The sequence below is a fragment of the Carassius carassius genome, chromosome 16 (genome assembly GCF_963082965.1).
Source record: "Carassius carassius chromosome 16, fCarCar2.1, whole genome shotgun sequence".
Lineage (NCBI taxonomy): Eukaryota > Metazoa > Chordata > Actinopteri > Cypriniformes > Cyprinidae > Carassius > Carassius carassius.
Window position 1 is genome coordinate 11710089 of NC_081770.1, and position 27101 is coordinate 11737189.

Consider the following 27101-nt stretch of genomic DNA (forward strand, 5'->3'; position numbering starts at 1 on the left):
TATATTATATTATTAATAGTTATTGTTTTATTTTTTTAGTTACTTGAATGTTCAAATAAAGCATTAAAAAAGGTCGACCTCAGTAATGATTAATGATCATAAGAGCAAGTAGCCTGGTTTCATATGAGTAATTTTTTCTAACAATGCTGTGTCCCCCTAACGGGACCCCATGCATCCCCAACTTCGACTACAAGTTACCACTGAATATAATTCTATATTATATTATAATTTTGATTTCTTTTCTTTGTTTTATTATATATATATATATATATATATATATATATATATATATATATATATATATATATATATATATATATATATATATATAATAAAACGAAAAAAAAGTTAGGCATTCATTTGAGAGGGTTTCAAGGTAACATCTGCTTTACGACCAAATCGAAAGTTCCAGGCGACTCCCACTAGGAGGCGCAATGCGACAATCACATGCGAATGTTTTGGAGACCGTGGAAAGATGGTTTAAGAGGATGCAGGTTTATTAAAGTTTCATAACATGAAACACGTAACTCGGGTACGAAAAGGGAAAAACTACACCATTGAAAGTCCTGCTTCGTGTTTCCTGGGTTTAACCTGACACAAGTGAAAGGCGAGTTTATTCTCACTGACTGTCGACCTTCACAACATCTCTTCACCCTAGGACGGAACTTCTCAGATTATCTGTAATGTGATTGCAAATCTGGTGGACTTTCACAGAGTTTTCTCTCATTTCTGAATATTAATAGGCTATACTGGAGACGAAAAGAAGAAAATGCTTTGCCTGTTTGCCTTGCTTTATTATTTATGGCATCTCTTAGGTAAGTTGTATGTAGCCTATTATGGCTTCAGGTTTGACACTTGTAATATAGATTGCTATTGTCTTCTAAGCATGTGTCATTTATTATCTTATTAAAACATCTGGACATGTCAAACTACTGACACAAAGAAAAAAAAGACTATTTCAAAATTGCTATTTAAATAATAAAAATAAAGCTTTTGTTCATGAGTTTAAGTAGTGCTTAGTACTCTTTTCTCTAAGGTATTTTTCCAACTTTTTTTGCAGGAGTGTTTTGCGTTGAGACAGATGAAATAAAGTCAGTGTCGGTGATGGAGGGAGAATCTGTCACACTAAACACTGATGTTAATGTAACACAGAGACATAAGATACTGTGGAAGTTCGGAGATCGAGGTCTTCTCATAGCTCTCTTAGACGACAACGAGGTCTCATTATTTAATGGTACTGAAGGACAATTCAGAGACAGACTGCAGCTGGATCATCAGACTGGATCTCTGACCATCAGGAACGTCACAACCACAGACTCTGGACTCTATGAACTCAACATCAAGGGAAGGACAGGGGACCGAGTCAAGAAATTTAATGTTACTGTCTATTGTAAGTAACTGTCCGTTTCAGATTACTTTACTGATACAAAATCATAATATTAAAATACTTATTTAGAATGATTCATAAGTTGATTGGAAGTAGATTTAGTAAGTCTTAGCTAGGTGAGCAATCGCCTTATGTATTGTCAAATATGTATAATATATAGGCTATACAGTATGTATTGTTATTGTTATTCTTCTAATGTTTTGGTTGTGCTAGAACCATAACTATCCCGATTCCCAGGCTCATGCTGAGTCATGCATATACTGGTTTTTAATTATTATTATTATTATTATTATTATTATTTTTTATTAATCCATCCCAAATATATTTTCTGCCATTTTTTTTCCCTGAGACATCTAATTTTCTAATTATTTCTTTGTATTCTCCAGCTCATCTGTTCATTCCTGTCATCAGCAGAGACTCTTCACAATGTTCTTCATCCTCATCATCACAGCAGAATTGTTCACTGCTGTGTTCAGTGGTGAATGAGAGTGCTGTGACTCTCTCCTGGTTCAAAGGAAACAGTTTATTGTCCAGCATCAGTGTGTCTAATATCAGCTTCAGTCTCTCTCTACCTCTGGAGGTGGAATATCAGGATAACAACAACTACAGCTGTGTGATCAACAATCCCATCAGAAACCAGACCACACATCTGGACATCAACGAACTCTGTCAACCATGTTCAAGTGAGTCCATGTTGATATTAGCTTTTTTTGGTACCTGGTGTAAATCCAAGTATTTATAAATAAATAAAACTCTTAAATAAAATGACCCTCCTTTAGAAACCTAACTGAAGTCTTTGTTTTCTCCTTCAGAAATTCACTGTTGTGGTCTTACTGAAGCTGCGATCCGATTGGCCATCGCTGTTCTGGTGGGTGTGGCTGCTGTTGCTGTTGTAGTTTATGACATCAGATCCAGAAATGCAGTGGAAAGCTCTGTTCTTTGTAAATCTGCCCTGTAACAACTTGTGTGGTAAAAAGCACTATACAAATAAATACTGCATTGCAATATGAATATGCAGCATGAATGTATCATCATTCCTAAATGAAGGATTCTAACTGTAGCTCGTTCCTGATAGAAGGAATAAACCATGATAACTACCCCTTGTCGGAACTGTCCACATTCTTTCCCCATTCTGTTTTTGGAAAAATAAGGGGACATGTTGTGGTTTAATAGGCTTCTGAACATTGGTAAGAAATGTCACACGAAAATGAAGCTCTCATTAGCCGCATTTGGCAAATAGGTGTAGATGTTTCTGCTTATTTGCACGTGAACGCATGAGAGAGAGGGGAAGTGTGAAAACCAGAGCAGAAACTGACCAGCGTTTTCGAAAGTTTGCATTATTTAGACCTGCTTCAAATAATGACAATATTACGTTGATAAAATTAAAATTTTAAAGATTACAGAAAATAGAATTGTGCTTTGCCTGTAGTTAGACTACAAGTTTCTTGTTTGAGGTGATTTTGCTGAAGCAAGGCTGTGTTCTATATTCAGTGCTATCCTCACACTTTATTTGTACAATTTAATTTCTGAACTCAAATTTAATTTTAATTGCCAATGTACCCAAATAAATGAAAACTCACCTGATCAAAACAAAAGAGTCATGTGTGCTTTCAGGCCATTTTGTCACATAATCAGTGAAGATCCCACACAACTACAGGTGATCACACACTACTTGCACAATACTGACTGGTCATTTGCCACAGGGCTTGACACTGGGATAGTAGTCAATAATGCCAATCACTCTAGGGATGCTGGCAATCTGGTGGAACTTTTGATTGGGCTGCTGAATTTCTTGAGTTCTGGGGAATATCAGCATGTTTTTCAAAAGCTCTAATGGTAAAGGTCAGCCTTTCAATGTTGGCCCCAGGACGGCCAACACTTTCTCTTCCTCTGCGGTCAGAGGTGGAACAGAATCAGCAAAATCTGCTTCTCTTTTTCTTTTTCCATAGGCCTACATAGATCACCGTGATGCATCATTAGAGAAATCAAGGGTGTAGTGAACTGAAATCGTATTTCCCTTTCGAAACAATCTCACGGTGCGTGGAATCATGCGCGGAGGAAACTCGGTTTTCTCTGAATACCAAAGCCCAATTTATTACGTTTTACTGCACAAACCTAAGGCATTTCGATTCATCTGTTGGTGGCCGTCCAGGTTTCTAGGCCAAACTCCTCTGCACCATGGATTTGTCTGTCCAGATCATTCTGCTTTTATTTATGCTGACTGTTAAGCAGATCCTCGCACAAGTTTGACCAGTGGACTGGTTTCTATATGGATCTGAAAGATGCTCACTTTGATATTCACATTGGCCCCCATCACAGACTGTTCTTGAGATTCACTTCAGTACTGGCTAAAAGCCCATGTCCCGCCCAGCGCTGTTAGCATTAGCATCCGTCAAAAATCTGGGTGACTTGCAAGCACTCTCTGTGAACACTTCTTGTTTTGAGTTTGGCCAAACGACTGTAAGGCTGTCTTCAAACCCAAGCTAGGTTACAGTGCTTTCTACTCAGAACGAAGGTCATCACTTTATTCGCTCTTTCCTGCTCGGAGACAAGCAGTGCTAACTTACTGTGCTCAGTCCAGGTCCTCAGGTGGAGGCCCTCATGCCATCAATCCTATATGGCTTGGCTCACAGGACAGCTTCTGTTTTGTGCGCATAGCACTATGATATGTTCCCCAAAACAAAAGTTTCTTCCAAGGTGATTCCATGTAGCATTATCTTAGGAAACCAAAGTTATGTTAGTAACTGGAGCAGTAATTTATCACTGATCCAATCTTATGAACAACACTTGTTAAATTGTAAAGCTACCATAATAGCGTTACCCAGGGGGTGGAGAAATAACTTCTGCTTTTGATCACGTGCATTGAAAAAAAAGTTTACTAACAGACAGATTCTGAATACATTACATTTACATTACATTTATTCATTTAGCAGATGCTTTCATCCAAAGCAACTTAAAAATGAGGACAGTGGAAGCAATCAAAAACAACAAAAAAAGAGCAATGATATATAAGTGCTTTAACAAGTCTCAGTTAGCTTAACACAGTACACATAGCATGGGATTTTAAATAATATAATAAATAAACAAGCACACACACACACAATTGCATAATAAAAGAAAATAGAATACAAAAGACTAAAAAGGTAGTTAGATTTTTTTTTTAAGAATAGAATTAGAATAGTGAGTGTTAAAGTTATAGGGTCAAATAAAGATGGAAGAGATGTGTTTTAAGCCGATTCTTGAAGATGGCTAAGGACTCAGCTGCTTGGATTGAGTTGGGCAGGTCATTCCACCAGGAGAGAACATTTAATTTAAAAGTCCGTAAAAGTGATTTTGTGCTTCTTTGGGATGACACAATCAAGCGATGTTCACTTGCAGAACGCAAGCTTCTAGAGGGCACATAAGTCTGAAGTAACAAATTTAGGTAAATGGGTGCAGATCCACTGGTGGCAATTTTATACGAGCAGCTATTGGAAGCCAGTGCAAATTGATAAACAGAGGTGTGACATGTATTCTTTTTGGCTTATTAAAAATTAATCTTGCTGCTGTGTTCTGGATTGATTGTAAAGGTTTGATAGAATTGGCTGGAAGACCTGCCAAGAGGGCATTGAAATAGTCCAGCCTGGACAGAACAAGAGCTTGAACAAGGAGTTGTGCAGCATGTTCCCAAAGAAAGGGCTTGATCTTCTTGATGTTGAATAAAGCAAATCTGCAGGACCGGATAGTTTTAGCAATGTGGTCAGAATACATAAAAAAGAAGAAGAGTTTAGATGTAGTCTTTACTCAGTAAAGTAGGCTTGTTCAGCAACCACTCGTCTCCACAGGAACATCATTTCAGTGAAAGACACAGTTAAGCCTCAATTTGCTTTATTTATTTATAACATAGAATCATGTGTTTGTGAAGACCTCATTAACCCGTTTAAACAATCGTACCAATGACCAACACAACAAACATAGCCCTTAAAGAATTCTCCCAAAACTAAAAAAATCTCCCAAACTAAAAAAGAAGGAAAAAAATCCCAAACAAATAGTAGCTTATAGAAGAAGAGTTCGTCCGAAATCAAAATTCAGTTCACATTTATAATTTTACATTTAAATATTATTAAAGAATGGATGAACAGGGGCCAGATATAAGAAACATTTTTTTAAAGAAATTTCTTCTGAACTGTTATTTTCTTCTTGCAATTCTTACAGTAATCTTTTGATTTGATGTGTTTTTCATTGCGTTAATTAGTGAATTTTCAACAAGAACCACCTTTTATTGAATCAGACGGACTAATTATCATCTTAAAGAAAAAAAGTTCTTAAAAGCATATTTGAAAACTTCAAGAATTGCTTTTAGGAACATTCTTATGAACTTCTGTGAAATCCAGGCTTTAGTATCAAAGTTTGATACTAACTTGCCAAACATAAAATGACTTGTATTTTTTCACTATTTCTTAATAGTTTTTAAAAATAGCATAAAAACTGTTTGAAAAGGTCATGTAATCTTTGCATTGTGATCAAAGTTAAATGACAACATTAAGTAGTGTTAATTATATAAATTAACAACACACCACACAATGATTCAAATTACGTTAAAAGGGCCACAGGTATGTAGTGTACCATTAATACAACTATATATACAGACTCTCTGTTTTATAGGCTTGCTATATTAATTCATCTCAATGGATGTGCAGCAGATTTGACGCACCTTAAACTATAGTGTGAAGGCACCCAACTCTCCATTGCATTAGCTGACAGACCTCAGTATTTTTCTCATGCATGCAAAAAGAGAAGAGCTAAACAGTCTTACCATGTAGAACGAATGCGCTACATATAAATTGTAATGTGGAGTTATTCAGTCTTTAAGAACAAAAATAATGCACAGATGCAGACAACGTGAACTCATTCATTAACTCAGCAGCTCATCAGATTGTAGTGTTTATACTGTTATTAGTGTATTAGTTTGTGCACATGCACATTGTCTTGGTCTTGCATTAATCAGTTGTTCCACAAGGTGGCAACACCGGCCCTGTCTGCGGTTTTATAGAAGAAAATAAAACCAAAGAGATGGAACAACAACAAAATAATAGTTAATGTCTGTACCATTAAACTGAACTCTTCTTCCGTTGCTCATTCACTTATAACAGATGTTTCTTCATTCACTCCTTTTCCTGTTGATTCTAAAAGGAAACAGAGTCGATCAGAGATTTTAAAGAGAGAAGATCTTGAGATCAAGTCTGAAGTCGTTAATGAATGTCAATAATTTACCATCAAATTACCATTCATAATAAAATGTTCAAAATCATTTCAATAACACATTGACATTAGCACTTCTGACTCCTTTTATTTAAGATTAAGATTTAAGTTAAGTCTTGTTTGAGCATCTGCACTTTTCTCACAAATTAACATTATGTTCGTGAACTTAAGCCATGTACAGTACCTTCCAACATGCAAATTTAAAAGTAAATTTCACAATGAACTTTTGAGGTATTACAACCCAAATTCCGGAAAAGTTGGGACGTTTTTTAAATTTTAATAAAATGAAAACTAAAGGAATTTCAAATCACATGAGCCAATATTTTATTCACAATAGAACATAGATAACGTAGCAAATGTTTAAACTGAGAAATTTTACACTTTTATCCACTTAACTAGCTCATTTAAAATTTAATGCCTGCTACAGGTCTCAAAAAAGTTGGCACGGGGGCAACAAATGGCTAAAAAAGCAAGCAGTTTTGAAAAGATTCAGCTGGGAGAACATCTAGTGATTAATTAAGTTAATTGATATCAGGTCTGTAACATGATTAGCTATAAAAGCTTTGTCTTAGAGAAGCAGAGTCTTTCAGAAGTAAAGATGGGCAGAGGCTCTCCAATCTGTGAAAGACTGCGTAAAAAAATTGTGGAAAACTTTAAAAACAATGTTCCTCAACGTCAAATTGCAAAGGCTTTGCAAATCTCATCATCTACAGTGCATAACATCATCAAAAGATTCAGAGAAACTGGAGAAATCTCTGTGCGTAAGGGACAAGGCCGGAGACCTTTATTGGATGCCCGTGGTCTTCGGGCTCTCAGACGACACTGCATCACTCATCGGCATGATTGTGTCAATGACATTACTAAATGGGCCCAGGAATACTTTCAGAACCCACTGTCGGTAAACACAATCCGCCGTGCCATCAGCAGATGCCAACTAAAGCTCTATCATGCAAAAAGGAAGCCATATGTGAACATGGTCCAGAAGCGCCGTCGTGTCCTGTGGGCCAAGGCTCATTTAAAATGGACTATTTCAAAGTGGAATAGTGTTTTATGGTCAGACGAGTCCAAATTTGACATTTTTGTTGGAAATCACGGACGCCGTGTCCTCCGGGCTAAAGAGGAGGGAGACCTTCCAGCATGTTATCAGCGTTCAGTTCAAAAGCCAGCATCTCCGATGGTATGGGGGTGCATAAGTGCATACGGTATGGGCAGCTTGCATGTTTTGGAAGGCTCTGTGAATGCTGAAAGGTATATAAAGGTTTTAGAGCAACATATGCTTCCCTCCAAACAACGTCTATTTCAGGGAAGGCCTTGTTTATTTCAGCAGGACAATGCAAAACCACATACTGCAGCTATAACAACAGCATGGCTTCGTCGTAGAAGAGTCCGGGTGCTAACCTGGCATGCCTGCAGTCCAGATCTTTCACCTATAGAGAACATTTGGCGCATCATTAAACGAAAAATACGTCAAAGACGACCACGAACTCTTCAGCAGCTGGAAATCTATATAAGGCAAGAATGGGACCAAATTCCAACAGCAAAACTCCAGCAACTCATAGCCTCAATGCCCAGACGTCTTCAAACTGTTTTGAAAAGAAAAGGAGATGCTACACCATGGTAAACATGCCCCGTCCCAACTATTTTGAGACCTGTAGCAGAAATCAAAATTGAAATGAGCTCATTTTGTGCATAAAATTGTAAACTTTCTCATTTTAAACATTTGCTATGTTATCTATGTTCTATTGTGAATAAAATATTGGCTCATGTGATTTGAAAGTCTTTTAGTTTTCCTTTTATTAAAAGTTAAAAATCGTCCCAACTTTTCCGGAATTCGGGTTGTAAAAGATTTTCAACTTGCCCATTCCTCACAGGACAAACACACTTTCATTTTGTTAGATATATGAACACATCATAGTGTAATATATATATATAAGTTTGGCAAATGGTGGATTTGAACTCGGGTTGTTCGCATTAAAATTATTTGCCTTGTGTCCCCCAAGGCCACTGATGTTATGGATAAACAAGGAATTTTTTTTTTTTTTTTTGCAATAACATTTCTCCCAAACAGGCATTGGTGAATGGAGTTAATGTAAATCGCCTCAGCCAGCAAGACGGGATATTTGCACTTCTTTTCTATCATTTTTAGAGCTGCTTTACAACAGAATTGAATATTATTTTCCTGTTTATCACTGTACAGCTGGACTTTTGGAATTCTATAAATAGAGCAGACGGTGGATAAAGATGAAGTTTTCTAAAGCTAGTGTACGCTAGTGTATAAATGAAGAAACACTTGTTACATTTAAATATTAAATGGAAAGAACTGCAGTATGTTCAGTACCAGTGTTACGGAGTACAAGGCTCTTGCCCTGTCTGTCTCTGATTATCCCATCAGCATCAGGTGGCCCTCCAATCGCTTGACTTAAAGCAGTATCTTCAACAAAAATGAACTGTTCCCTTTCATCTTTCTCCATCTCAGTACCTGGAAACACACATACTGTCAGGTGAAGAGCCTGTTCTTCTTCTGTATTCTATGTGAAGATACAATGCTGTAAAAAAGGCATCATAAAATACATGGTATGTGTTTTCGTTTTGTTTCGTTTCATTCATTGTTTTTTTTTATATTAATTTAATATTCTAATCTTATCAGTTAACAGTTGTCAGGTGTGGAAATGAGCATCCTCAAGCTATTCACATCAGATATGTTTTTGATTCACCTGTTTTTTTTTATTAGCATTAGCATGCCGATCTTGAATAAACAACCTATGTTTTTATGTTCATTGAACAAAACAAACTGTGATTGATCGCCGGCGGAGAGAGCTCAGACTTTGGCGTAACTCAAAGGTTTGTCTATGTAAGACGACACTAGTTTAACTCACACATTTAAATAAATCATCTGGAATAATGTTTCATAGTAAAAGTATAATTTCAGTACACTAATGAATACAGCTTTAACTAACCTTTTTTTTGGTAATCGAGTAATCATTTGATTATTCTGATGATTAATTAAGTATTCAGATTTTTTTTTTAGATAATTTTCAGACAATTTAAGCAAACAATAGATTTCAAAATGACTTAATAATAAGTCATATTAGGCAATAATAATGGTTTCAGATGAAGTCAAAAGCAAATAATCATATGGTTTTATCGGACAAAAAAGGACAAATACATAATGTAATAAAACAATATAATCATAACTTATGTACATTATGTATTATATCAAATGCAGAGGGCTCTAATGATCTGACTACTGTTTTTACACTTTACACTTTTACACAGCACGGTCTAATTCTTGTTTAACTTCTCTTATTTAACTCATTTCGCTGTATCAGTTGTAATACGTACCTATTGCATGTACAAAGAGCTGCCTTTCATCTATCAAAGCTGCACAGAGAATAACATTAACAAATAATTGATGAATTTAACTAATGTTAATAATTATTAGCATTAAGATGTTTCAGGAGACTGACAGAGTTTTGTTGTATAAAGTATCCTTAAATACAAATAAAGAGACCTTTATGGAAACTGACTTAAGTAAAATTGTAAGTACATAATTTAGAACAATGCTAAAGTAAAAACAGGGGACGATGATGTGGCCAAACATTTACATCACAATATCTTCCCTAAGCCTGCCTAAATCGCTTCATCCTTTGTCGTTTTATTGACATTGATACAGACAGCAACAGGTTTATTAGACCGCTGGCCCTTTAAGATAGTAATGCCTAGTCTGATTCATTTCTGTGAACCGGCTCTTTCAGACAGTTTGATTCAATGACAGGTTCAAATAACATTTAATCAGTTCCTTAAGTTACATAATGACAAAAACTGTATCAATTAAACATTTGTGTGATTGTGAATGCATATTGCTGATAACTGCCTTTTATTCACTTAAGTTTATGATATCTGTGGTCACAGTTTCATTTGCTGATCCTTCATTGTTGGATACCACTGAAGAGTTTTTTTTTTTTTGACAATTACTAAATGTTGTCAAATAACTTTTAAGTAGTACTTACAACACATTTCTTGCTGTATCAGTTGTAATACGTACGTGTTTCCTGTTCAGAGGTCTCCCCTTTCTTTGTCAAAGCTGCACACAGAAACACAGAATTGTGAGTGATCAGATGAACAAAAACATTGAGAAGATGCTGTATGACTCTTAATGTGCTTCTAACCATCACTTCATCATCTGCATGACTTAATCAACATACATTAACTCTATACTGTATCATTTTTCTCTTGTTGTATCAGATGCAATACTTACACATTTGCTTCAGTCGTTCAGAGATCCGGGCTTCATGTGACAGCAGCACATAGAAACAGAAACAAGATGATAATGAGTGAATAAACAGTTGAATTTCTCTGACCGTATTATTATTATTATTATTATTATTTCATATATACTGTACATGGACAGCTATATTGTAAATTGTAGGCCAAAAGCTAATTTGTCTCTGTATATCAGTTTTAATACTTACACAATTTTTTTTCACAGTCATTCGCTTGATGTCACAGCAGCAGATAGAAACAGAGAAATGAGGAGATTTGAAGTGAATGAACAGAGAAACATGACAGAAACACTAAGAAGATACTGTACGATTCTTCAAGTGCTTCTAAAAATCACTTCATTATGTAAATGACTTTGTGTATTATACTGTAATGTTTTGTGTGAACATTAGTTTAAGCATCATTAAAGGGGACATGAGTAATCCAACTATCCTCGATCTTTTGACATAATACAGGTCTTTCTACCGTTAAAGGACTAGTTTACCAAAAAAAGAATATGATACTGCTTTACACATGCTTATAGGTCATTAAAACCCATTATTTTACATCATTAAAACTTGTAAATATCCCTTCCTTTCTATAAGTGTATCTGTTTAACACTCTTGCTATTCTAGAGTAACCTCTTCATTGCTTAAACACTAACAAATATCTGTAATTAATATACCATATAAATACAGCACATAAATGGATGTATAATGCAAGACTAGGCAAGGAAATATTGTTGGATGAGACTTTCCAAGATATGAAGGAGAATACAGCAGCTGTTCTGAGGTATACAGAAGAGATACATCGAATGCAGTCTCTGTAGAAGATTTCTATTGCTTAAAATATAAATTAGTCAAATATAATAAATGTGAATATAGCCATTTATACATCAAGTTAATCTACTGCTATAAGCATGTATCTGCCTGTGTGTGTGTCGAGGGCTGCATGAATGGAATGTGCAGACATTCCGTTTATAGCAAACAGCAATAAAAAACATAATGGGCCTCTTCCTTTAACGTAACATTAATTGTGACCTCCAGTCTGCTTGCAGGAAGCCAAGAAAAGATAAAGAACGACATAATGTAGGAACACGCCTTGAAGGAAATCCTGTATAAAAGATTGTGCAGACACAGACTCAGGAGGAGGATATTTTCTCTGATAACAAATTATATTTCCCCCCCTAGACTTGAAGAGTGATTCTTTATAGAAATGGCAGGAGCCACCACACCTCCTGAACACTTGTGACACAGGACTGATGAATGTGTATCACTTTGGGGATTCATTGTTAGAGGAGCACAACGATAAAATGAGTAGGCTAGCAGCAGATGAAGAGAAGAAGAACTTTGGCCTGATGTTGGATTGAACTTGGACTCAACAGGTTCCTTATGAAGACCACGGTCATCAATCAAAATGCAGTTCAACTCATTCTAGCATCTACTCAGTCAAAAGAAACAAAGCTGTGGCTGAAGTAGTTGCAGTGTGGAAAGTTTTAGCTGAAAAAAGTGAAGCAGCAGTGGCAAAAAGGGAAATGGAACTAATTGTAATCACCGAGACGTCAACAATGAACGTTCACTTTGACGCACGCATCCAGTTTTAACAGCTTGTTTGTGTCTCTGTAGACATAAAAAAAGATCCCAACGTCAGGAACAAGTAAATGGTATATTTTCAATGACATCCTGCATTGCATCGAAGGATTATGCTTCTTCTGTCCATTTTGATTGGTAAATGAGCCAGTGTTATGGAGAGCTTGCAAGAAACTCCGTTTAAAGATGAAGCAGCAGCTGCATCACAAGCCGTGAGTTAACAATTTAATAATTTTTTTGTGGAAATTATGGTTTTGTAACACTTATGCAATAGTGAGGGAAACATTTTCTAATGCAATGACATTAACCAATCGTAACAGTGATCAGTATATTAATGTCATGCAGCTCAATACTCAATACCATGCTAAATCAAACAAAAGTTAAAAAATTATATTGTATATTTATTTGCTATTATAGCACAATAAATCTCATTTTCTTCTGCTGCTTCAGCTGTAGTACTTACACATTTGCTTTAGTTGTTCAGATATATCCACTTTACGTCACAGTAGCATATAGACAAAGAGAAATGAGGTTATAAGTTAGGTTATCAGATGAACATGACAGAAACTACTGGACCATCAAACATTTCATGTATGATTGCACTAAATCAAACACAAGCAGAATTAATGGTAAAATATAATGAAATATTATATATTTAAATCGTAGCACAATAAAGTTTATTCTTCTGTCTGTATGAGCTTTAAAACTTACACATTTCCTTTAGATTTTCAGAGATCTTCACTTTATGTCACAGCAGCACATAGAAACAGAAATGAGGAAATTATAAGTGAAAGAACAGGTAAACATGCTTCTAATAACCACTTCATCATCTGTATGATTTTATATTTATGATCAGTAACAATTACAGCATGGTTTCTCAACTCTCTTCCTCGAAATCAACTCTCCTGCTCAAACCCTGATCAAACTTACATGCCCGTAGCTTTCTAGTAATCCTGGCCTTGATCAGCTTGTTCAGGTGTGTTGTATTAGATTAGATCAATACTGATAGATTGAAGGACAGAGTTCAGAAACCCTGAATTACAGTAAAGGTGTATGTGTAAACATAAGTTAAAGCCATCATTAATGTAAATGAATGTGAACAGTACTTCCACAGCATCTACCATGGCATGTAAATTTATATTTATAACATTTATAATATATAATTACTGATGATGAAAAATCATATTATACATTTAGACTACTGTGGCACAATAAAGCTTATTTTTCTCTGGTTATAACAGCTGTAATACTTACATGTTTGATGGTGTTCAGATATCTCAGCTTCATGTGTCACAGCAGTACATAGAAACAAATGAACATGAAGATAAACCTTTGGTGCTTCAATAATCACTTAATCATGTAAATAACTTTATTAATAAAACAGTATGTCACATCTTGACTTATAGTAATGTTGTATGTTAAAGGATCACTTCACCCATTTGCATTTAGCTTTGTATTGTTAGAAACCCAGTCATATATTATAATGATCATGGATTTTTCCTTTGTTTTTCCCTGAGATGGGAGAAATAAGGATTTAAGTGTTTTACTTCCTGCTTATTAAGCAGGAAGTCAAAATTCATTGAAAAGTGTAGAGACTACAGAGACTAGCTTATTATTATTCCAGGGGGTGGGACCCACTCACCCTACAGGCCTATTACAGATCAGTGGGAGGGACTAAACGTACAGAAACGAAAATGAAAATCTGCCATCTTGTTTGGAAGCTAAGTAGCTAAGCTAACAAGCGCTTATGGAGTCAGATTTACGAGAATGGCTGGAGGAACAACTCATGATACGGAAGAAGAGGATTTTCTGTTGCTCGAAACAGATGTTCGTGGCTATCTATACGAGCCACAATATAGCGCAGAGCAGCTGAGGCTGATGGAGGAACAGGAGGAAGCGGCTGCAGCCGAGGCCGGAGACCTGCCTGTCGCGTCCGAGGAGCCCGGGCGTGCTCGAGCTGGTGCGGACTGGTGGTGGCTGTGCTCTCCTTGTGCGCCTACGGACACAGAGCTCGAGTCCGTCTGCTGCAAGAATTTGAAAGATGCCAATTTCTCCTCGAAGAAATGTCTGAGGCAGACAAGGACACGGATGTTTGCGTTGTGAACCATCCTAGTTTCGCCCCGCATATGGACAGAGGCGTCCTGGAGACATACTTCAGAATTCCGAAGGTAAACTGGAAACGCCAGCCGAAGCCTGCACAAATGGACGTCTAACTGTAAAATAAGTGTTTCAATTTTATTTATTATTCATTTCGTGAAATGTACACAATTTCTTCAAGCATTATCACGAAATGATTCCCGGTTAATAAGTTATGTAACGTCAACTGTAAACTGTTTGTGCAGTACCTTTTTTAATGCACAAAAAGCTTACTGTGGCATTGTTTACTACTGTGGCACGTAAATACCATACATCGCTAACTGTGTCCTCAATGTCTTGTAGACAATATCGCCTAACAGCCTAACAGCGGTGTTCTGGATTAGTGGGAGTGGCTTGTGGAGCTGTGCTAATGTGTTGCATTGTGGAAGTTGTGGTTTTACATACAAATGAGCCCTAAAGTTACTTTCTGTAATAACTCGGTCAAAAAGGCACCAAATTCGAAAGTTTTAATAGATTTCGACTACATATATGACCCACTTTCAATGAAGATCAATGTTCCCACGGGTGAAATGCTCCTTTAACTGGCTAGTTTCTTATTGAACTATGACTAAATATAAATAAATAATAATAACATATTAAAAATAAAGTGCACTTTAAATACCAGATACACTTAATAAAAAAATAAAATAAATAAAAATAATAATAATTGGAATGTTGAAAAAAAAAAAAGTGTAATGTTGGACATAGTTTTGGGGGTATCGCATTGCAGTAACAATTTACATTATCGATTAGTTTTTTTTATGTAACTTGTGAAATAATGCATTCAGAGTTATTTTACCAATTTTATCCTCATTAAGAACAAATGCCAATGTGGAAGATTCGATCCCGAAGGGCTCTCTTCGAGGAGGGAGCCTTCGCCAGCATTCTGCCGAGGAAGAAAGGCAACTGCAATCGTGGGGTTTGCAGGTGGATCTGTTACAGGGAATGGAGACAGTTGAGTCCCTATCTCCTTCCTCATCTGCCAGATCCGGCGCCCAATCCCTGGGTCGGAAGTACGCTCTGCAGTTTCTTCCCCCCAGGGAGAGGGATTGACACTTTCTGTTTTGGTCCCGAGCATGCTCTGGTTATGGAACAAATAGTAAATACCCTATTAAGGATGGAGGCCATCAAGGTGGTCCCTCCTCAAGGCAGGGAATCCAGGTTTTACAGCCGGTATTTCATAGTTCCAAAGAAGGATGGGGAGTTGCGTCCAATCATAGATCTGTGTCAGTTAAATCAATCAGTTATGAGGCTGAAGTTTAAAATGCTCACCATCAAGCATTTTGCATCTCAAATCAGGTCAGAGGACTGGATTGTCATGATAGATCTCAACAACGCATACTTCCATGTCAAATCCTTCCACAACACAGGAAGTTTCTGAGGCTCGCTTTCGGGGGTGAAGCATACCAATAGAGTATTTCCATTCGGCCTTGCACTCTCACCCCACACGTTTATGAAGTGTGTAGATGTGGCTCTGGTTCCACTGCGACTGCAGAGCATCCTCATACTAAATTATATAGATGATTGGTTGATTTGAGCTCAATCAGAACATCAGAGTGGCCTACATGGGGGAGCTGGGTTTGAAACTGAACGGCAAGAAAAGTGTACTTTCTCCATTACAGAGGACCACTTATCTAGGCGTAGTGTGGAATTCGACCACGATGCAGGCACGTCTGTCCCTTGCTCGTATCAAGTCGATCCTCATATCAGTCAAGAGTCAGAGAAGGCCAGTCACTCACTGTCAAACAGTTTCAAAGATTGTTGGGTCTGATGGTAGCTGCGTCCAACGTGATACCTTTTGGCCTGCTGTATATGAGATCACTACAGTGGTGGCTCAAGACCAAGACATTTTCCCAGAGGGGGAAATCACTTCGAAATATCAAGGTCACGCAACGATGCCTCTGTGCCTTAGACATGTGGAAAAAACCTTGGTTCTTGAATCAGGGCCCGGTGCTGGGAGCTCCATGTCGCCATGTAATGCTAGTGATGGACATGTCCCTCACCGGCTGGAGTGCGGTAATGAGTGGCCACCCTGCCAACGGTCTGTGGAGTGGTCGCCATCTGACATGGCATATCAATTGTCTAGAGATGCTAGCTGTGTATTGAGCATTAAAATATTTCCTTCCAGACCTGAGAGGTCAACATGTGTTGGTGCGCACCGAAAACATCAACCACCAAGGAGGTCTGCATTCCTGATCCCTGTACAAGCTGGCGCACTAGATCCTTGTGTGGTCCCAGGAAAAACTCCTCTCACTCAGAGCAGTACATATTTCTAGCAATCTCAATGTAGGAGCAGACAAACTGTCCAGACAGGGGCTGAGGCCTGGGGAATGGAAGCTTCAGCCAGAGGTGGTAAAGCAGATATGGAGAGTTTTGGCAAAGCTCAGGTGGACCTCTTTGTGACTCAAGAGACATCGCAATGTCCCCTCTGGTTCTCTCTAGTTCATCCAGCTCCTCTGGGACTGGAAGCTATGGTACAGACTTGGCCGAGGCTTCATCTGTACGATTTTTACCCGAACGCTCTGATCCCGGGAGTTCTAGCGAGAAAATGCTGGAACGGGGTCTGTCTTCTATTATTAGCCCCGTTATGGCCTGGCCGAATATGGTTCTCAGATCTGATCTCGCTCCTCGACGGCTCTCCATGTGAGATTCCGATCAGGACAGATCTACTCTCACAGGTGCAGGGCATGATAATTCACCATCGACCAGAGTTAAGAAAACTGTGGGTGTGGCCCCGGAGAGAGTCATAGCATCCAGTCTCTCAAACGAGGTAGTTGAGACCATCCTCCAATCCAGAGCTCCCTCAATGAGGAAACTGTACACCCAGAGGTGGAAACTCTTCACCTCATGATGCAGAGATCACCAGCTTGAGCCTGTTAACTGCCCAGTCTGTACAGTTCTGGAGTTTCTACAAGCCAGGTTATCTACACGGTTAACCCACTCCACCTTAAAAGTTTACGTGGCAGCCATTGTGGCCAACCATGTCCCCTTAGGTGGCCAGATAGTGGGTAGACACCACCTAGTGACACATTTTCTCTATGGTGCCCTGTGGTCTCCAGTGCACTCCCGTGTTCCGCCCCTGGCACTTGGTTGTGGTATTAGAGGCTATATGTAAAGCACCATTCGAGCCGATTCAAGATATATCAGATTGACATATGACCCTTAAGACTTCCTGCTGGTTATTACTTCTCTAAAGAGAGTTGGAGAACTCCAGGCCCTCTCAGTGGTCCCTACTTACCTCAACTTTGTTCCCAGCATGGCCAAACTGAAAGTTACCTCTGTCAAACACAACCTATAGTGCTGCAGGCCTTTTGCTCTCCTCCCTTTCAGAAGCCCAACCAGGAAAAGATTTATTGTATGCGTCCAGTTTGAGCACTGGACACATACGTTCACAGAGCTGCCCTGTGGAGAAAGTCGGACCACTTGCTTGTGTACTATGGTCCCCCCAAGTGGGGCTTTCCTGCATCTGAGGAGACCCTTACTCATTGGATAGTTGAGGCTATCAACCTGATCTATGAATCCTCTGGCCTCCCCTCGACGATGGGAGTCAAGGCTCATTCTACACAGGGAATGGTGGCCTCTAAGGCCTTCGTAGCAGGTGTGTCCATGCTGGACATCTGCGATGCTGCGAGGTGGTCCACGCCCACTCCTTTGTTAGATTTTATGATCTAGATATGCGAGCCACTCCCGGCTCTTCTGTTCTATCACCTTAGCTGTGCCCTTCGGATACACACAAGGCAGGGATTTGGAAGTCTGGCAGTGTGGGCACCTCGTTTTCCATAGCGTTTCGACGCAGCTTGAGTTCCTGAAGAGGAACGTCTCAAGGTTACGCATGTAACCATGGTTCCTCAAGGGAACAAGATGCTGCCTCTCGATGCCATACTCCCGACATCCCTGCCAGCGCTTGCTTCTCTACTCGAAGCTGATGCCAGCTGTGCGGCACGTGCTTTTATAACTTCCTGGTCGTTATGTCACCCCGCCTGTGATGTCATGCCCTTCCATTGGACAGATTGCACATGATATTCTGAGTCGCTCACGCAAAAGGCAATCCCCATAGGGTTTCAACACAGCATCTCATTCCCTCGAGGAACCATGGTTACATGCATAATCTTGAGACATTTTGTGTTTTCTACGGTGGCCAAGAGAATTAAATTAACTGCCAATGAAAAAAAAAAAAAAACACGCAACTAGAAAGTGCTATTACATTTGCCAAAATAGATATCTGTATATTAAAAAAAGAAAAAAAAGAAAAGAAAATTAATGCAAAAATAATGTAACAGTAATTTTTCATAAAATGTAACAAAGAAATGTAATCAGTTACTTTTTAAGAGAGTAATGCAATATAGTGACACATTACTTTTAAAAATAACTTTCACTGGACACTTCAAGCACTCATTCACAGCTTTAACTACATAGCAGAGGGGGAGCAGCTATTCAACTCTGATTACTAAAGACACAATTAATATAAAATAGTGTATAAGTACATAGTGTAAACTGCAGCATATGGCACTCCAGTCTGTTACTGTAGCAACATTTAACCACCCTAAACATAACATTGAACAAAGCAACGTGAATGGTCAGAGTAAAAATATTAATTTTCTCTTTTAAATGTAGTGACATTAATGTGAACAAAATATACTGTTACCAACTTTGTTGTCATTGTACATTAAGAACTATTTTTGCACAATAGAACTCTTGCTGTATCATTTTTAATACTTACACAATTCTTTTTCACAGTCCTCCGCTTCATGTAACAGCAGCATATAGAAACAGATTGTTAAAACAGTATTAACCAACTAAAACAAACGTCTTAATCATTGTTAGATAATGTTAGCAAATGCATTACCTAACATACAAATGCAATACCGAAAATTAACTATAAGGTCTTTATTGTTAAGTGTCAATTATAATACTTATCACATTACAAGTAAATATTCATTTATATATTTTATACTTCAGTGTCACATCTATGATGTTTTTTTATTAAATTCAACTTACTCATTTGCTTTAGTTGTGTGGAGATCTCGGCTTCACGTCACAGCAGCACATAGAAACAGAAATGAGGAGATCATAAGGGAATGAACAGATAAACATCGGAAACACTGAGAAAATAATGTGATTCGTCATATTCTTCTATTAAAATTTTCATCATCTGCATGACTTTTTATTAATAACAAGTCATTTTGCCTCTACAATAATAGCTACAATAATAGGTCTGTAAAAATATCTAAATACTAACTCGGATGCAGTTTTTGAAAATAAATAAATAAATTAGCCTAAAAGTTTGCATCAAATAACATTGCCTGTCTCCTGTCCTGTCCTATTCTTTCCAATTTTGTCAATTTTATCACAAAATTCAAACTATAAATGTAATTCTGATGTTCTTTAATGTGTCAAGACAGATTGCAGTGAGGCGCACAAGTGAACCGATCATTTCTTCCTCTTTACTACTAGTTATAGCACAAAATAAACATGCATTAACATCAGAAGTTATTTTAAAAGAAACAAAACAATTTACTTAAATCACTTATTGTATCATGTCTCAGTGTTTTAACCAATGAAAAAAGAAGTCAATCAAAAAGGTTGTACATGTACATCCAATGTCATATGTAGTTTTTATTCAGTTTTAGGTGTAATACTTACACATTTGCTTTAGTTTTCCAGATATATCCACTTCATATCACAACAGAACAAAGAAATAGAAAAATTAGGAGATAACAAATATTTGTAAGTCACACACACACCAGATAAAACTCAAGATAACAGAGCAAAGGACTATGACTTTATGCCAACTGCTGCTGAAATTACATATTTCTGTGAGCTTCAATAGTAGAAGAACAACACAACAGACACTGAAAATGATTAATGATTAATGCTCAACCCCTAATAATACAAAAAGACATAATCAACCACAGATCTAAATGTAGCTGTTGGAAATTTAGCCGTTTAAACAAATATTCAGTATTTAATTCAAACATATCAATGTCATACAGCTCAATACTGAACAATCACACAATTCATTAACTATTACACTAAATCAAATAGAAGGAGAACATGTATAATATATAACTAATGACAATGAACTTTAGGTACTAATATGAACCTTTCAGGTATCAGTATGGAAAGTTTAGGAATAAAAGTGTGCCTTCTGAAAAAGTACCGCCCCAGTAGCAACTTCTGTACCTTTTTTTCCGAGTGTACACACATTCACTTTTCTGGTTCTATCAACTGTAATACTTACATGTTTCATTTAGTGTTTCAAAGATTTTTGCTTCATGTAACAGGAGCACATAGACAGAGAAATTAAGAGATTATATGTTAATGAACAGAAGAAAAAGTCAGAAACACTGAGATAAAACAAATCAAATTACTAAACCTATGTCATTATTTACTCGCCATCTTCTTCCAAACTTGTATGGCTAGATATCAAAGAGTAGGGGTGTAACTGTACGTCTCAAATCACAGGCAAACTCCAATTGGAAGTGATCATCCCTATCACCTTGGGGTGGAGACTAGTTTGGAGTGAGTAGATCATTCATTAAAACAGCAACATCTGCTGACAGACACCATGTTGCCTTTCACGGGAACATGCCAGTTGAAGATGAGGAAATTGTCGCTCCCTCTGCCAAGTGGATTCCAAACGACTACATGATGGCACACACTTGCCCTGCTCACTCCAAACTAGTCTCCACTATAAGGTGATAGGGATGATCACTTCCATTTGGAGGTTGCCCGTGAAACGTACAGTACACGATACACGTACCATTACACCCCTATTAAAGTGTCTTAATTCAGCTCTTTTCCATGCAGTAAGAGTTTATCATGACATTCAGAAAGATCAAAAATAATATTTGAGACACCAGAAATGTACAATAAATCTCCACATGACTTGTGAACTAGTCTTACTACTATGAAAGCTAAATATGCCGTTTAAGTGGTATTTACTGTTTATATCTACTGTCATGCAACAATGTTATTTTTTTCTTTCTTGCTGTATCATCTGTAATACTTACTCTTTTGATCATTTTGTTCAGTTTTCTTGCGATGATAAAAAAAAGCACAAACAGCTGCAGTCACCAGGAGAACACCAACAACAACAACAATAATCACTGCTACAACACCTCCAGACAGACCTGGTTCTGTAATGATAAACAGAGATGGTCATTAGTGTGAATGTGTGTCTGATATAAAGCTAACACTATTATATGTTTTGACTTGTGAAAGTTAGTGTATAATGTCTTTATACACTGAAGCTTTTCTATTTTAAAGGAAGGTTGGATTTTCTCGTGATCTGATCCTTTAAAGTCACAACATCTGAATTATTCACAGACAGCTGATAAACAACCATTATTTCAAAACACTTGAGTTACTCACCACTGACAGTAAGAGTGAATATCTTGTATAAAGTCTGTTTTTTGCTGCTGATTTTCACTGTATAGTGTCCAGAGTCTATGGTTCTGGTCTTTGTGATGATCAGGGATCCAGTCTGATCCAACTTCAGTCTGTCTCTGAATCTCTCTTCATCATAATATAATGGTGATCTCTTGGCCTCTATATCAGCTTTAGCTATGAGTTTTCCTTCTTCTCCAAACCTCCACACTATCAGCTCATCTCCTTGTATTTGAGGAACATGAAAAGTGACAGAATCTCCCTCCTTCACTGACATAAGCTTCATTTCAGCTTCAGCTCCAGCAATAACAGATGGAGACTCTACAGGAGTCACAGACAGAAAATAAATAAACTGAACACTGTTACTGGAACTAGAATATGATGCTTTAAAGTTGATTAGTTCATCTTATGGTTACTACTTAAGGCATATGAGATTAATAAAAGTCAAAGTAAAAATAGGGTCAGTTTGAAAAGAAGAACAGTTACAGCTGGCTTACTAATTGAGTTGGACATGAGGCATCTAATTTTATATGACAGAGGAACTTTTTTGTTTATATCACTGCACTTGTGTTCAAAAGATAGAATTACAATATTTTCTCTATACATCAAGCCAAGCAAACTCACTTTTAATGGTTTCAGTAATGTTGCTGAAGGAATGAAACTCAAAATATATGTCTGTGTACTGTATCAGTGCAAGCCCCTCTGTATAAAATTTATTTCTAGCACTTTTCATTGTGCTGTTGTTCTGAATACAGCACTATTGAAATTCTGAATGTCAGTCACATGATCACCTGCAGCTCAATTGCACCTGTGATGATATTCTGAACAACAGCAGTTTGAATCCTTTTAATTAAAGGGATAGTTCACCCAAAAATGTAAATTAGATGTTTATCTGCTTACCCCCAGGACATCCAACATGTAGTTGATTTGTTTCTTCAGTGGAACACAAATTACGATTTTTAGCTTCAGTCGTTGCAGTCTCTCAGTCGTACAATGCATGGCAATGGTAACAGAAACTATGAGAGTAAAAAAAACATGCACGAATCCAAATTTAACCCTGTGGCTCATGACGATACATTGATGTGTAAACACACAAAGCGATCGGTCTGTGCAAAAAACTGAACACCATTTTTTTATTTATTTTTACCTCCGATTCATGCAACTGTAAACAAAATTGTGAAATTTGTGAATGTGCTTCACTGCAGCAAGCCCATGAGGCATTTTTCTTCTTCTTCTGCTTTATGGCGGATTGCAGACTTACAAGTGCATTACCGTCACCTATCTCTCAAGTGGACCATTGACGCTCCTAATTGAGAATGTAGATAGAGTGCTGTGAAGCACGTTCAGTTTCTTACACAGACTAGTTGTTTTGTGTCTTCACAAATCAATGTATTGTCACGAGCCACACTGCCGCAGGGTTTAATTTAGATTTGTCTGTGCATGTTTTTTTTTTTACTCTCATAGATTTTGTTACCATTGCCATCTATTGACTGCAACGACTGAAGCTAAAATTCATAATTTGTGTTCTATTGAAGAAACAAAGTCACCTACATCTTGGATGCACTGGGGGGAAGCAGATAAACATCTAATTTTAATTTATGGGCGAACTATCGCTTTTAGAATAATGCATAAAAAGAAACTTGAAAACATCTAATTATCCAAAAAAAAAAGAAAAAAAAAAAAGAAATAATAATAATTATAATAATTATAATAATATCCTCACCATAGACAGTAACCCTGAACATAATATATGAGGTTCCACTGTTGTGGCTGACTTCTGCTTTATAAAGTCCAGAGTGATTGGTTCTGACGTTTGTGATGGTGAGAGATCCAGTCTGATCCAGCAGCAGTCTGCCTCTAAATACCTCATAATCTTCATATAAGATATCATTTCCATCAATCTGAGCGATGGTGGAACCTTTCTCTCCAAACCTCCACAGTAGCAGGACCATTCCTTGTATTTTAGAAAGATCAGGGTTCAGAGTGACAGAATCTCCCTCAATCACTGACTTCATTTCTTCTGTTTCAACACCAAACACTCCTGCAGAACAAACAGAAACAGTTTCTCAGAGATTAAAACTCATACTACACTGCTGGTAATGGTGTTGAAGATTTATTTATGATCAATTAGTCTTGTCTCTTTAACGCTGTTGGTCTTGGTTCATCTTCCATTCTGCCCGATACACCAAAAGTAACATGGGTCGAGTTAATTTATTCATAACCTACACAACATTGTGGCAGTCACCACACACAGTTGTGTGGTGTATATATATATATATATATATATATATATATATATATATATATATATATATATATATATATATATATATATTACAATTTGTAAAACCACAGTTTAACTATCAATTCCGTGGTTAAACAGGTTAGTGTACCAAACCCATGGTTAATTTGTGGTCCCCATATTTTAACTATAGAATAACTATTTTTGTTTGATTGTTTGTTTTATTTGTATTTAAAATCATGGTTAATTTAAGGCAGGGTTCACCAGATCAGAGTCCAGATCAGACCTGTTTAGCTCCAACTTGCCTCTTCCTGTATACCTAGTAAAAGCTTGATAAGATGGTTCAGGGGTGTTTAATTATGTTTGGAGCTAAACTCTGCAGGACACTCTGATGAAAGATTATCCTTGCGGTTTCCGGTGTTGTGCCCAATTCTGACCCCCCGCCAAATTATTACCCCCCAGTATTGGTAGGTTTAGGAGTAAGTTTGGGGGAGGGGAATGAAACCGAAAGTAAAAAATACATAAAAAAAATTAACTTACCACACATTATTAGCAAACTTAGAACGATTTTGTACGTGCTCTTCATAATGTGTAAGATTCCAGCAACATCTGATTTCGTTGGATATTATTAATACTCCTTGTTTAAACTACATCCACGGGACAGCGCGTAATGTTAACAAACGTCACTTAAAGGTCAGCAGAGAGATTATATCGACTGGGAGTAATTAATGGACATTGTGGTTTACTGATTTAACAAAGCCAAAAAGCTACTTTCTGTTTCGAGCTGATGGTGAAGGTTGTCATGTTGTCACAACAAACCCCACCCAACTTCTACTCTAAACGATTCCCATCGCTTTTCCAGGGGTTTCTGGCGGGGATCCTACAGGCAAAAAGCACACCGGGGCTAAATATTACGTTATTTGGCGTCGCTTCATCCAGCGTAGTATTGTGTAATCCCAGTTCCGCGGATCCCAGTGTGTTATTTACCTAGTTTTTGCGGGTTACGATCCAAAAGCATTACCGCCACCTACCGGTTGGTGCCATTATTCTCCACAGCAGACCCGTTCTAATTCCCAGGGAACACTTCTACGTTGTGGCAAATTCGGTTCAACTTTCCATTTTTACAAAAGGCTACGTCGCAGTCTGCGTGCTCTCAACATGGCAACAACGTATAAATGTAAGACACGAAAGGGCTGTAGTTGTTGCCTTACATTCAGCACTCGTGAGACGACGTTTTTACTAGCATCTATGTTTATGCCAGATCATATATTGCCTAAAATTACTGTTCATTGATATATTTATTTTGTTCATTAATAGTTTTTTAACGTAAAATCTGCTTGTGTAAACTTTCAATAGACTTCAAAAATCTTAAAATTTTGCAAATATGCTAGTTAGATCAGATGTATTGTGTAATGACAAGAAAACATATATACAAGGTTTCCATGTCGAAATTGTACATCCTGTTCTTCAATATTAATATTGAGTAATTATAGTATTATAGTAATGTTTACTGATAAATAAAACATACCACATCAAATATTATAATAATGAATTCAATTCCATTGATGTATGTTGGAAAAACGCCTGAGGCCATTGAGAATTAGAATTGGTGAACATAAATCAGCAATTCGTAGACGTGATTACTTCTCAAGTGCCCAAACACTTGATTTAATATAATTATAGTTCTAAACAACTGAAATGTATAGGAATTGATAAAATAATGGATCCTAGCTGGGGTGGAGATATTGATAAAAAACTCTTATGCGTCTTGGTTGTAGTAGTAGTAGTAGTAGTAGTAGTAGCCCTTTATTGACACAAGTCCCAGTGAAATTAGCCATCAACCTGTCCATACATATACACAACATACATACAATATGACAAGGGGGTAGACAGGACAGGAAGACATGGGATTGAGGAAGAAATAAAGCATAACATGGGGAGAGGGGAGGAGAAAAAAAAACAACCCACAGACTATGCTCCTGTGGGGAGAACAGGAAAAACACCTCAGCAACATAAGCACAGAATCAGTACACTTTACAAAAAAACACACGACTTGCAGCAGGGGAGGGAGTGGGGTGTGGAGGTAACCCAGCACAGGAAAGCAGCCATTCTCTGCGCTGGTCACAGACCCGCTTGTCAGACTAGCGGTACAAAGTGGCAAATGCGAGGGATGCGGGGTGGGGGAGTGAATGCATATCTGTATATATATGCGTATGTGTGTGTGTAAAAGTTCATGTATTTGTAGGCCTGGAGAGCCGCCACACTTGGCATCAAATCCAGGTACCTCAGTCCGCAGATTGTCATAGCGACACAGCAAGTTGCCATGGAGACAGCCTTGATCAGGTCGCAGACAGAGTCAACAATCAGCAGGTGTCTGTGGAGTGAGGGGGAGGAACGCGAGAGTGTCTCACTGCAGAGCTCTTCCAGGGGAGTTGTTGTTCCCAACATTGGCCTTGGCCGAGGCCAGTGCTGGTTGAGGGGAGCCGAAAGAGATAAGATTGGGATTGTTTGGTCTTGGGGCGAGTAGCCGCATTCCAATTTACCCGTCTACTCCCTTATCGGCCTTTGCAAAGCCTTGAGCCTCTCCGTGATGTTATCCATATTGCGGTTAATAGTCTCAGTCTCAGTGCTGACCGCTCTGCCCACTGCTTCCATCATGACGGGCAGCCTTGTGAGGCTTTGACTGCTCTTCCCGTTTTCTGAATTCTTCGATAACCCAGGGCAAAGCCTAATCCAATCAGCAGAAGACCTGTTATCATGGTTCGGAAATAGATAGATATCTTCAATGTCCTCCACGGAAAGAGCCGCCAGACACACGACCCGCCATCTCTCCCAAGCATCCATCGTGTAGCCAGCT

At 37.8% G+C, this 27101-nt stretch overlaps 2 protein-coding genes across 6 annotated transcripts in view; one reads left to right on the forward strand and one right to left on the reverse strand.

Moving 5' to 3' along the window:
* Positions 1-27101, forward strand: part of LOC132160299 (SLAM family member 9-like) — a 211660-nt gene that overhangs the window by 64217 nt on the left and 120342 nt on the right. Inside the window, exons 1-3 of one of the 3 annotated variants that reach the window (XM_059570062.1) lie at positions 618-815; positions 1061-1390; positions 1774-2070. The exons of 1 other annotated variant lie outside the window; for it this stretch is intronic. In XM_059570062.1, coding sequence (XP_059426045.1) covers positions 770-815; positions 1061-1390; positions 1774-2070 — 673 coding nt within the window. In that variant the 5' untranslated portion in view covers positions 618-769. Of the gene's footprint in view, positions 1-617; positions 816-1060; positions 1391-1773; positions 2071-12075; positions 12690-27101 lie in introns of those variants that run through there. One more of the 3 variants, XM_059570063.1, reaches the window with a different exon arrangement.
* Positions 6300-25223, reverse strand: LOC132160272 (uncharacterized). 3 transcript variants are annotated; one of them, XM_059570017.1, is made up of 16 exons: positions 24785-25223; positions 23726-24043; positions 21988-22323; positions 21627-21752; positions 20855-20884; positions 20257-20286; positions 19612-19641; positions 19334-19357; positions 13732-13758; positions 13189-13218; positions 12941-12970; positions 11101-11124; positions 10887-10916; positions 10674-10712; positions 8967-9107; positions 6300-6552 (listed from the first exon to the last, which is right to left on the reverse strand). In XM_059570017.1, exons 1-16 carry the CDS (start codon positions 24828-24830, stop codon positions 6503-6505), a joined length of 1311 nt encoding a protein of 436 aa, XP_059426000.1. In that variant the 5' UTR covers positions 24831-25223; the 3' UTR covers positions 6300-6502. The 3 variants fall into 3 exon arrangements, with proteins under 3 accessions (XP_059426000.1, XP_059426002.1, XP_059426001.1); XM_059570019.1 differs by lacking the exons at positions 6300-6552; positions 8967-9107 and adding an exon at positions 9129-9970; XM_059570018.1 differs by lacking the exons at positions 6300-6552; positions 8967-9107 and adding an exon at positions 9939-10009.

What these genes read in the sequence shown, in the direction of transcription:
- LOC132160272 (XM_059570017.1), bottom strand. Translation starts at nt 24,830, where the DNA reads ATGAAGAGCACGTACAAAATCGTTCTAAGTTTGCTAATAATGTGTG. An exon ending in AAGTTTGCTAATAATGTGTG is followed by an intron (nt 24,044 to 24,784) that starts GTAAGTTAATTT and finishes TTTGTTCTGCAG; the next exon opens with GAGTGTTTGGTGTTGAAACA. An exon ending in GGACTGTGAAAAAGAATTGT is followed by an intron (nt 13,759 to 19,333) that starts GTAAGTATTAAA and finishes TGACACATGAAG; the next exon opens with CTGAGATATCTGAACACCAT.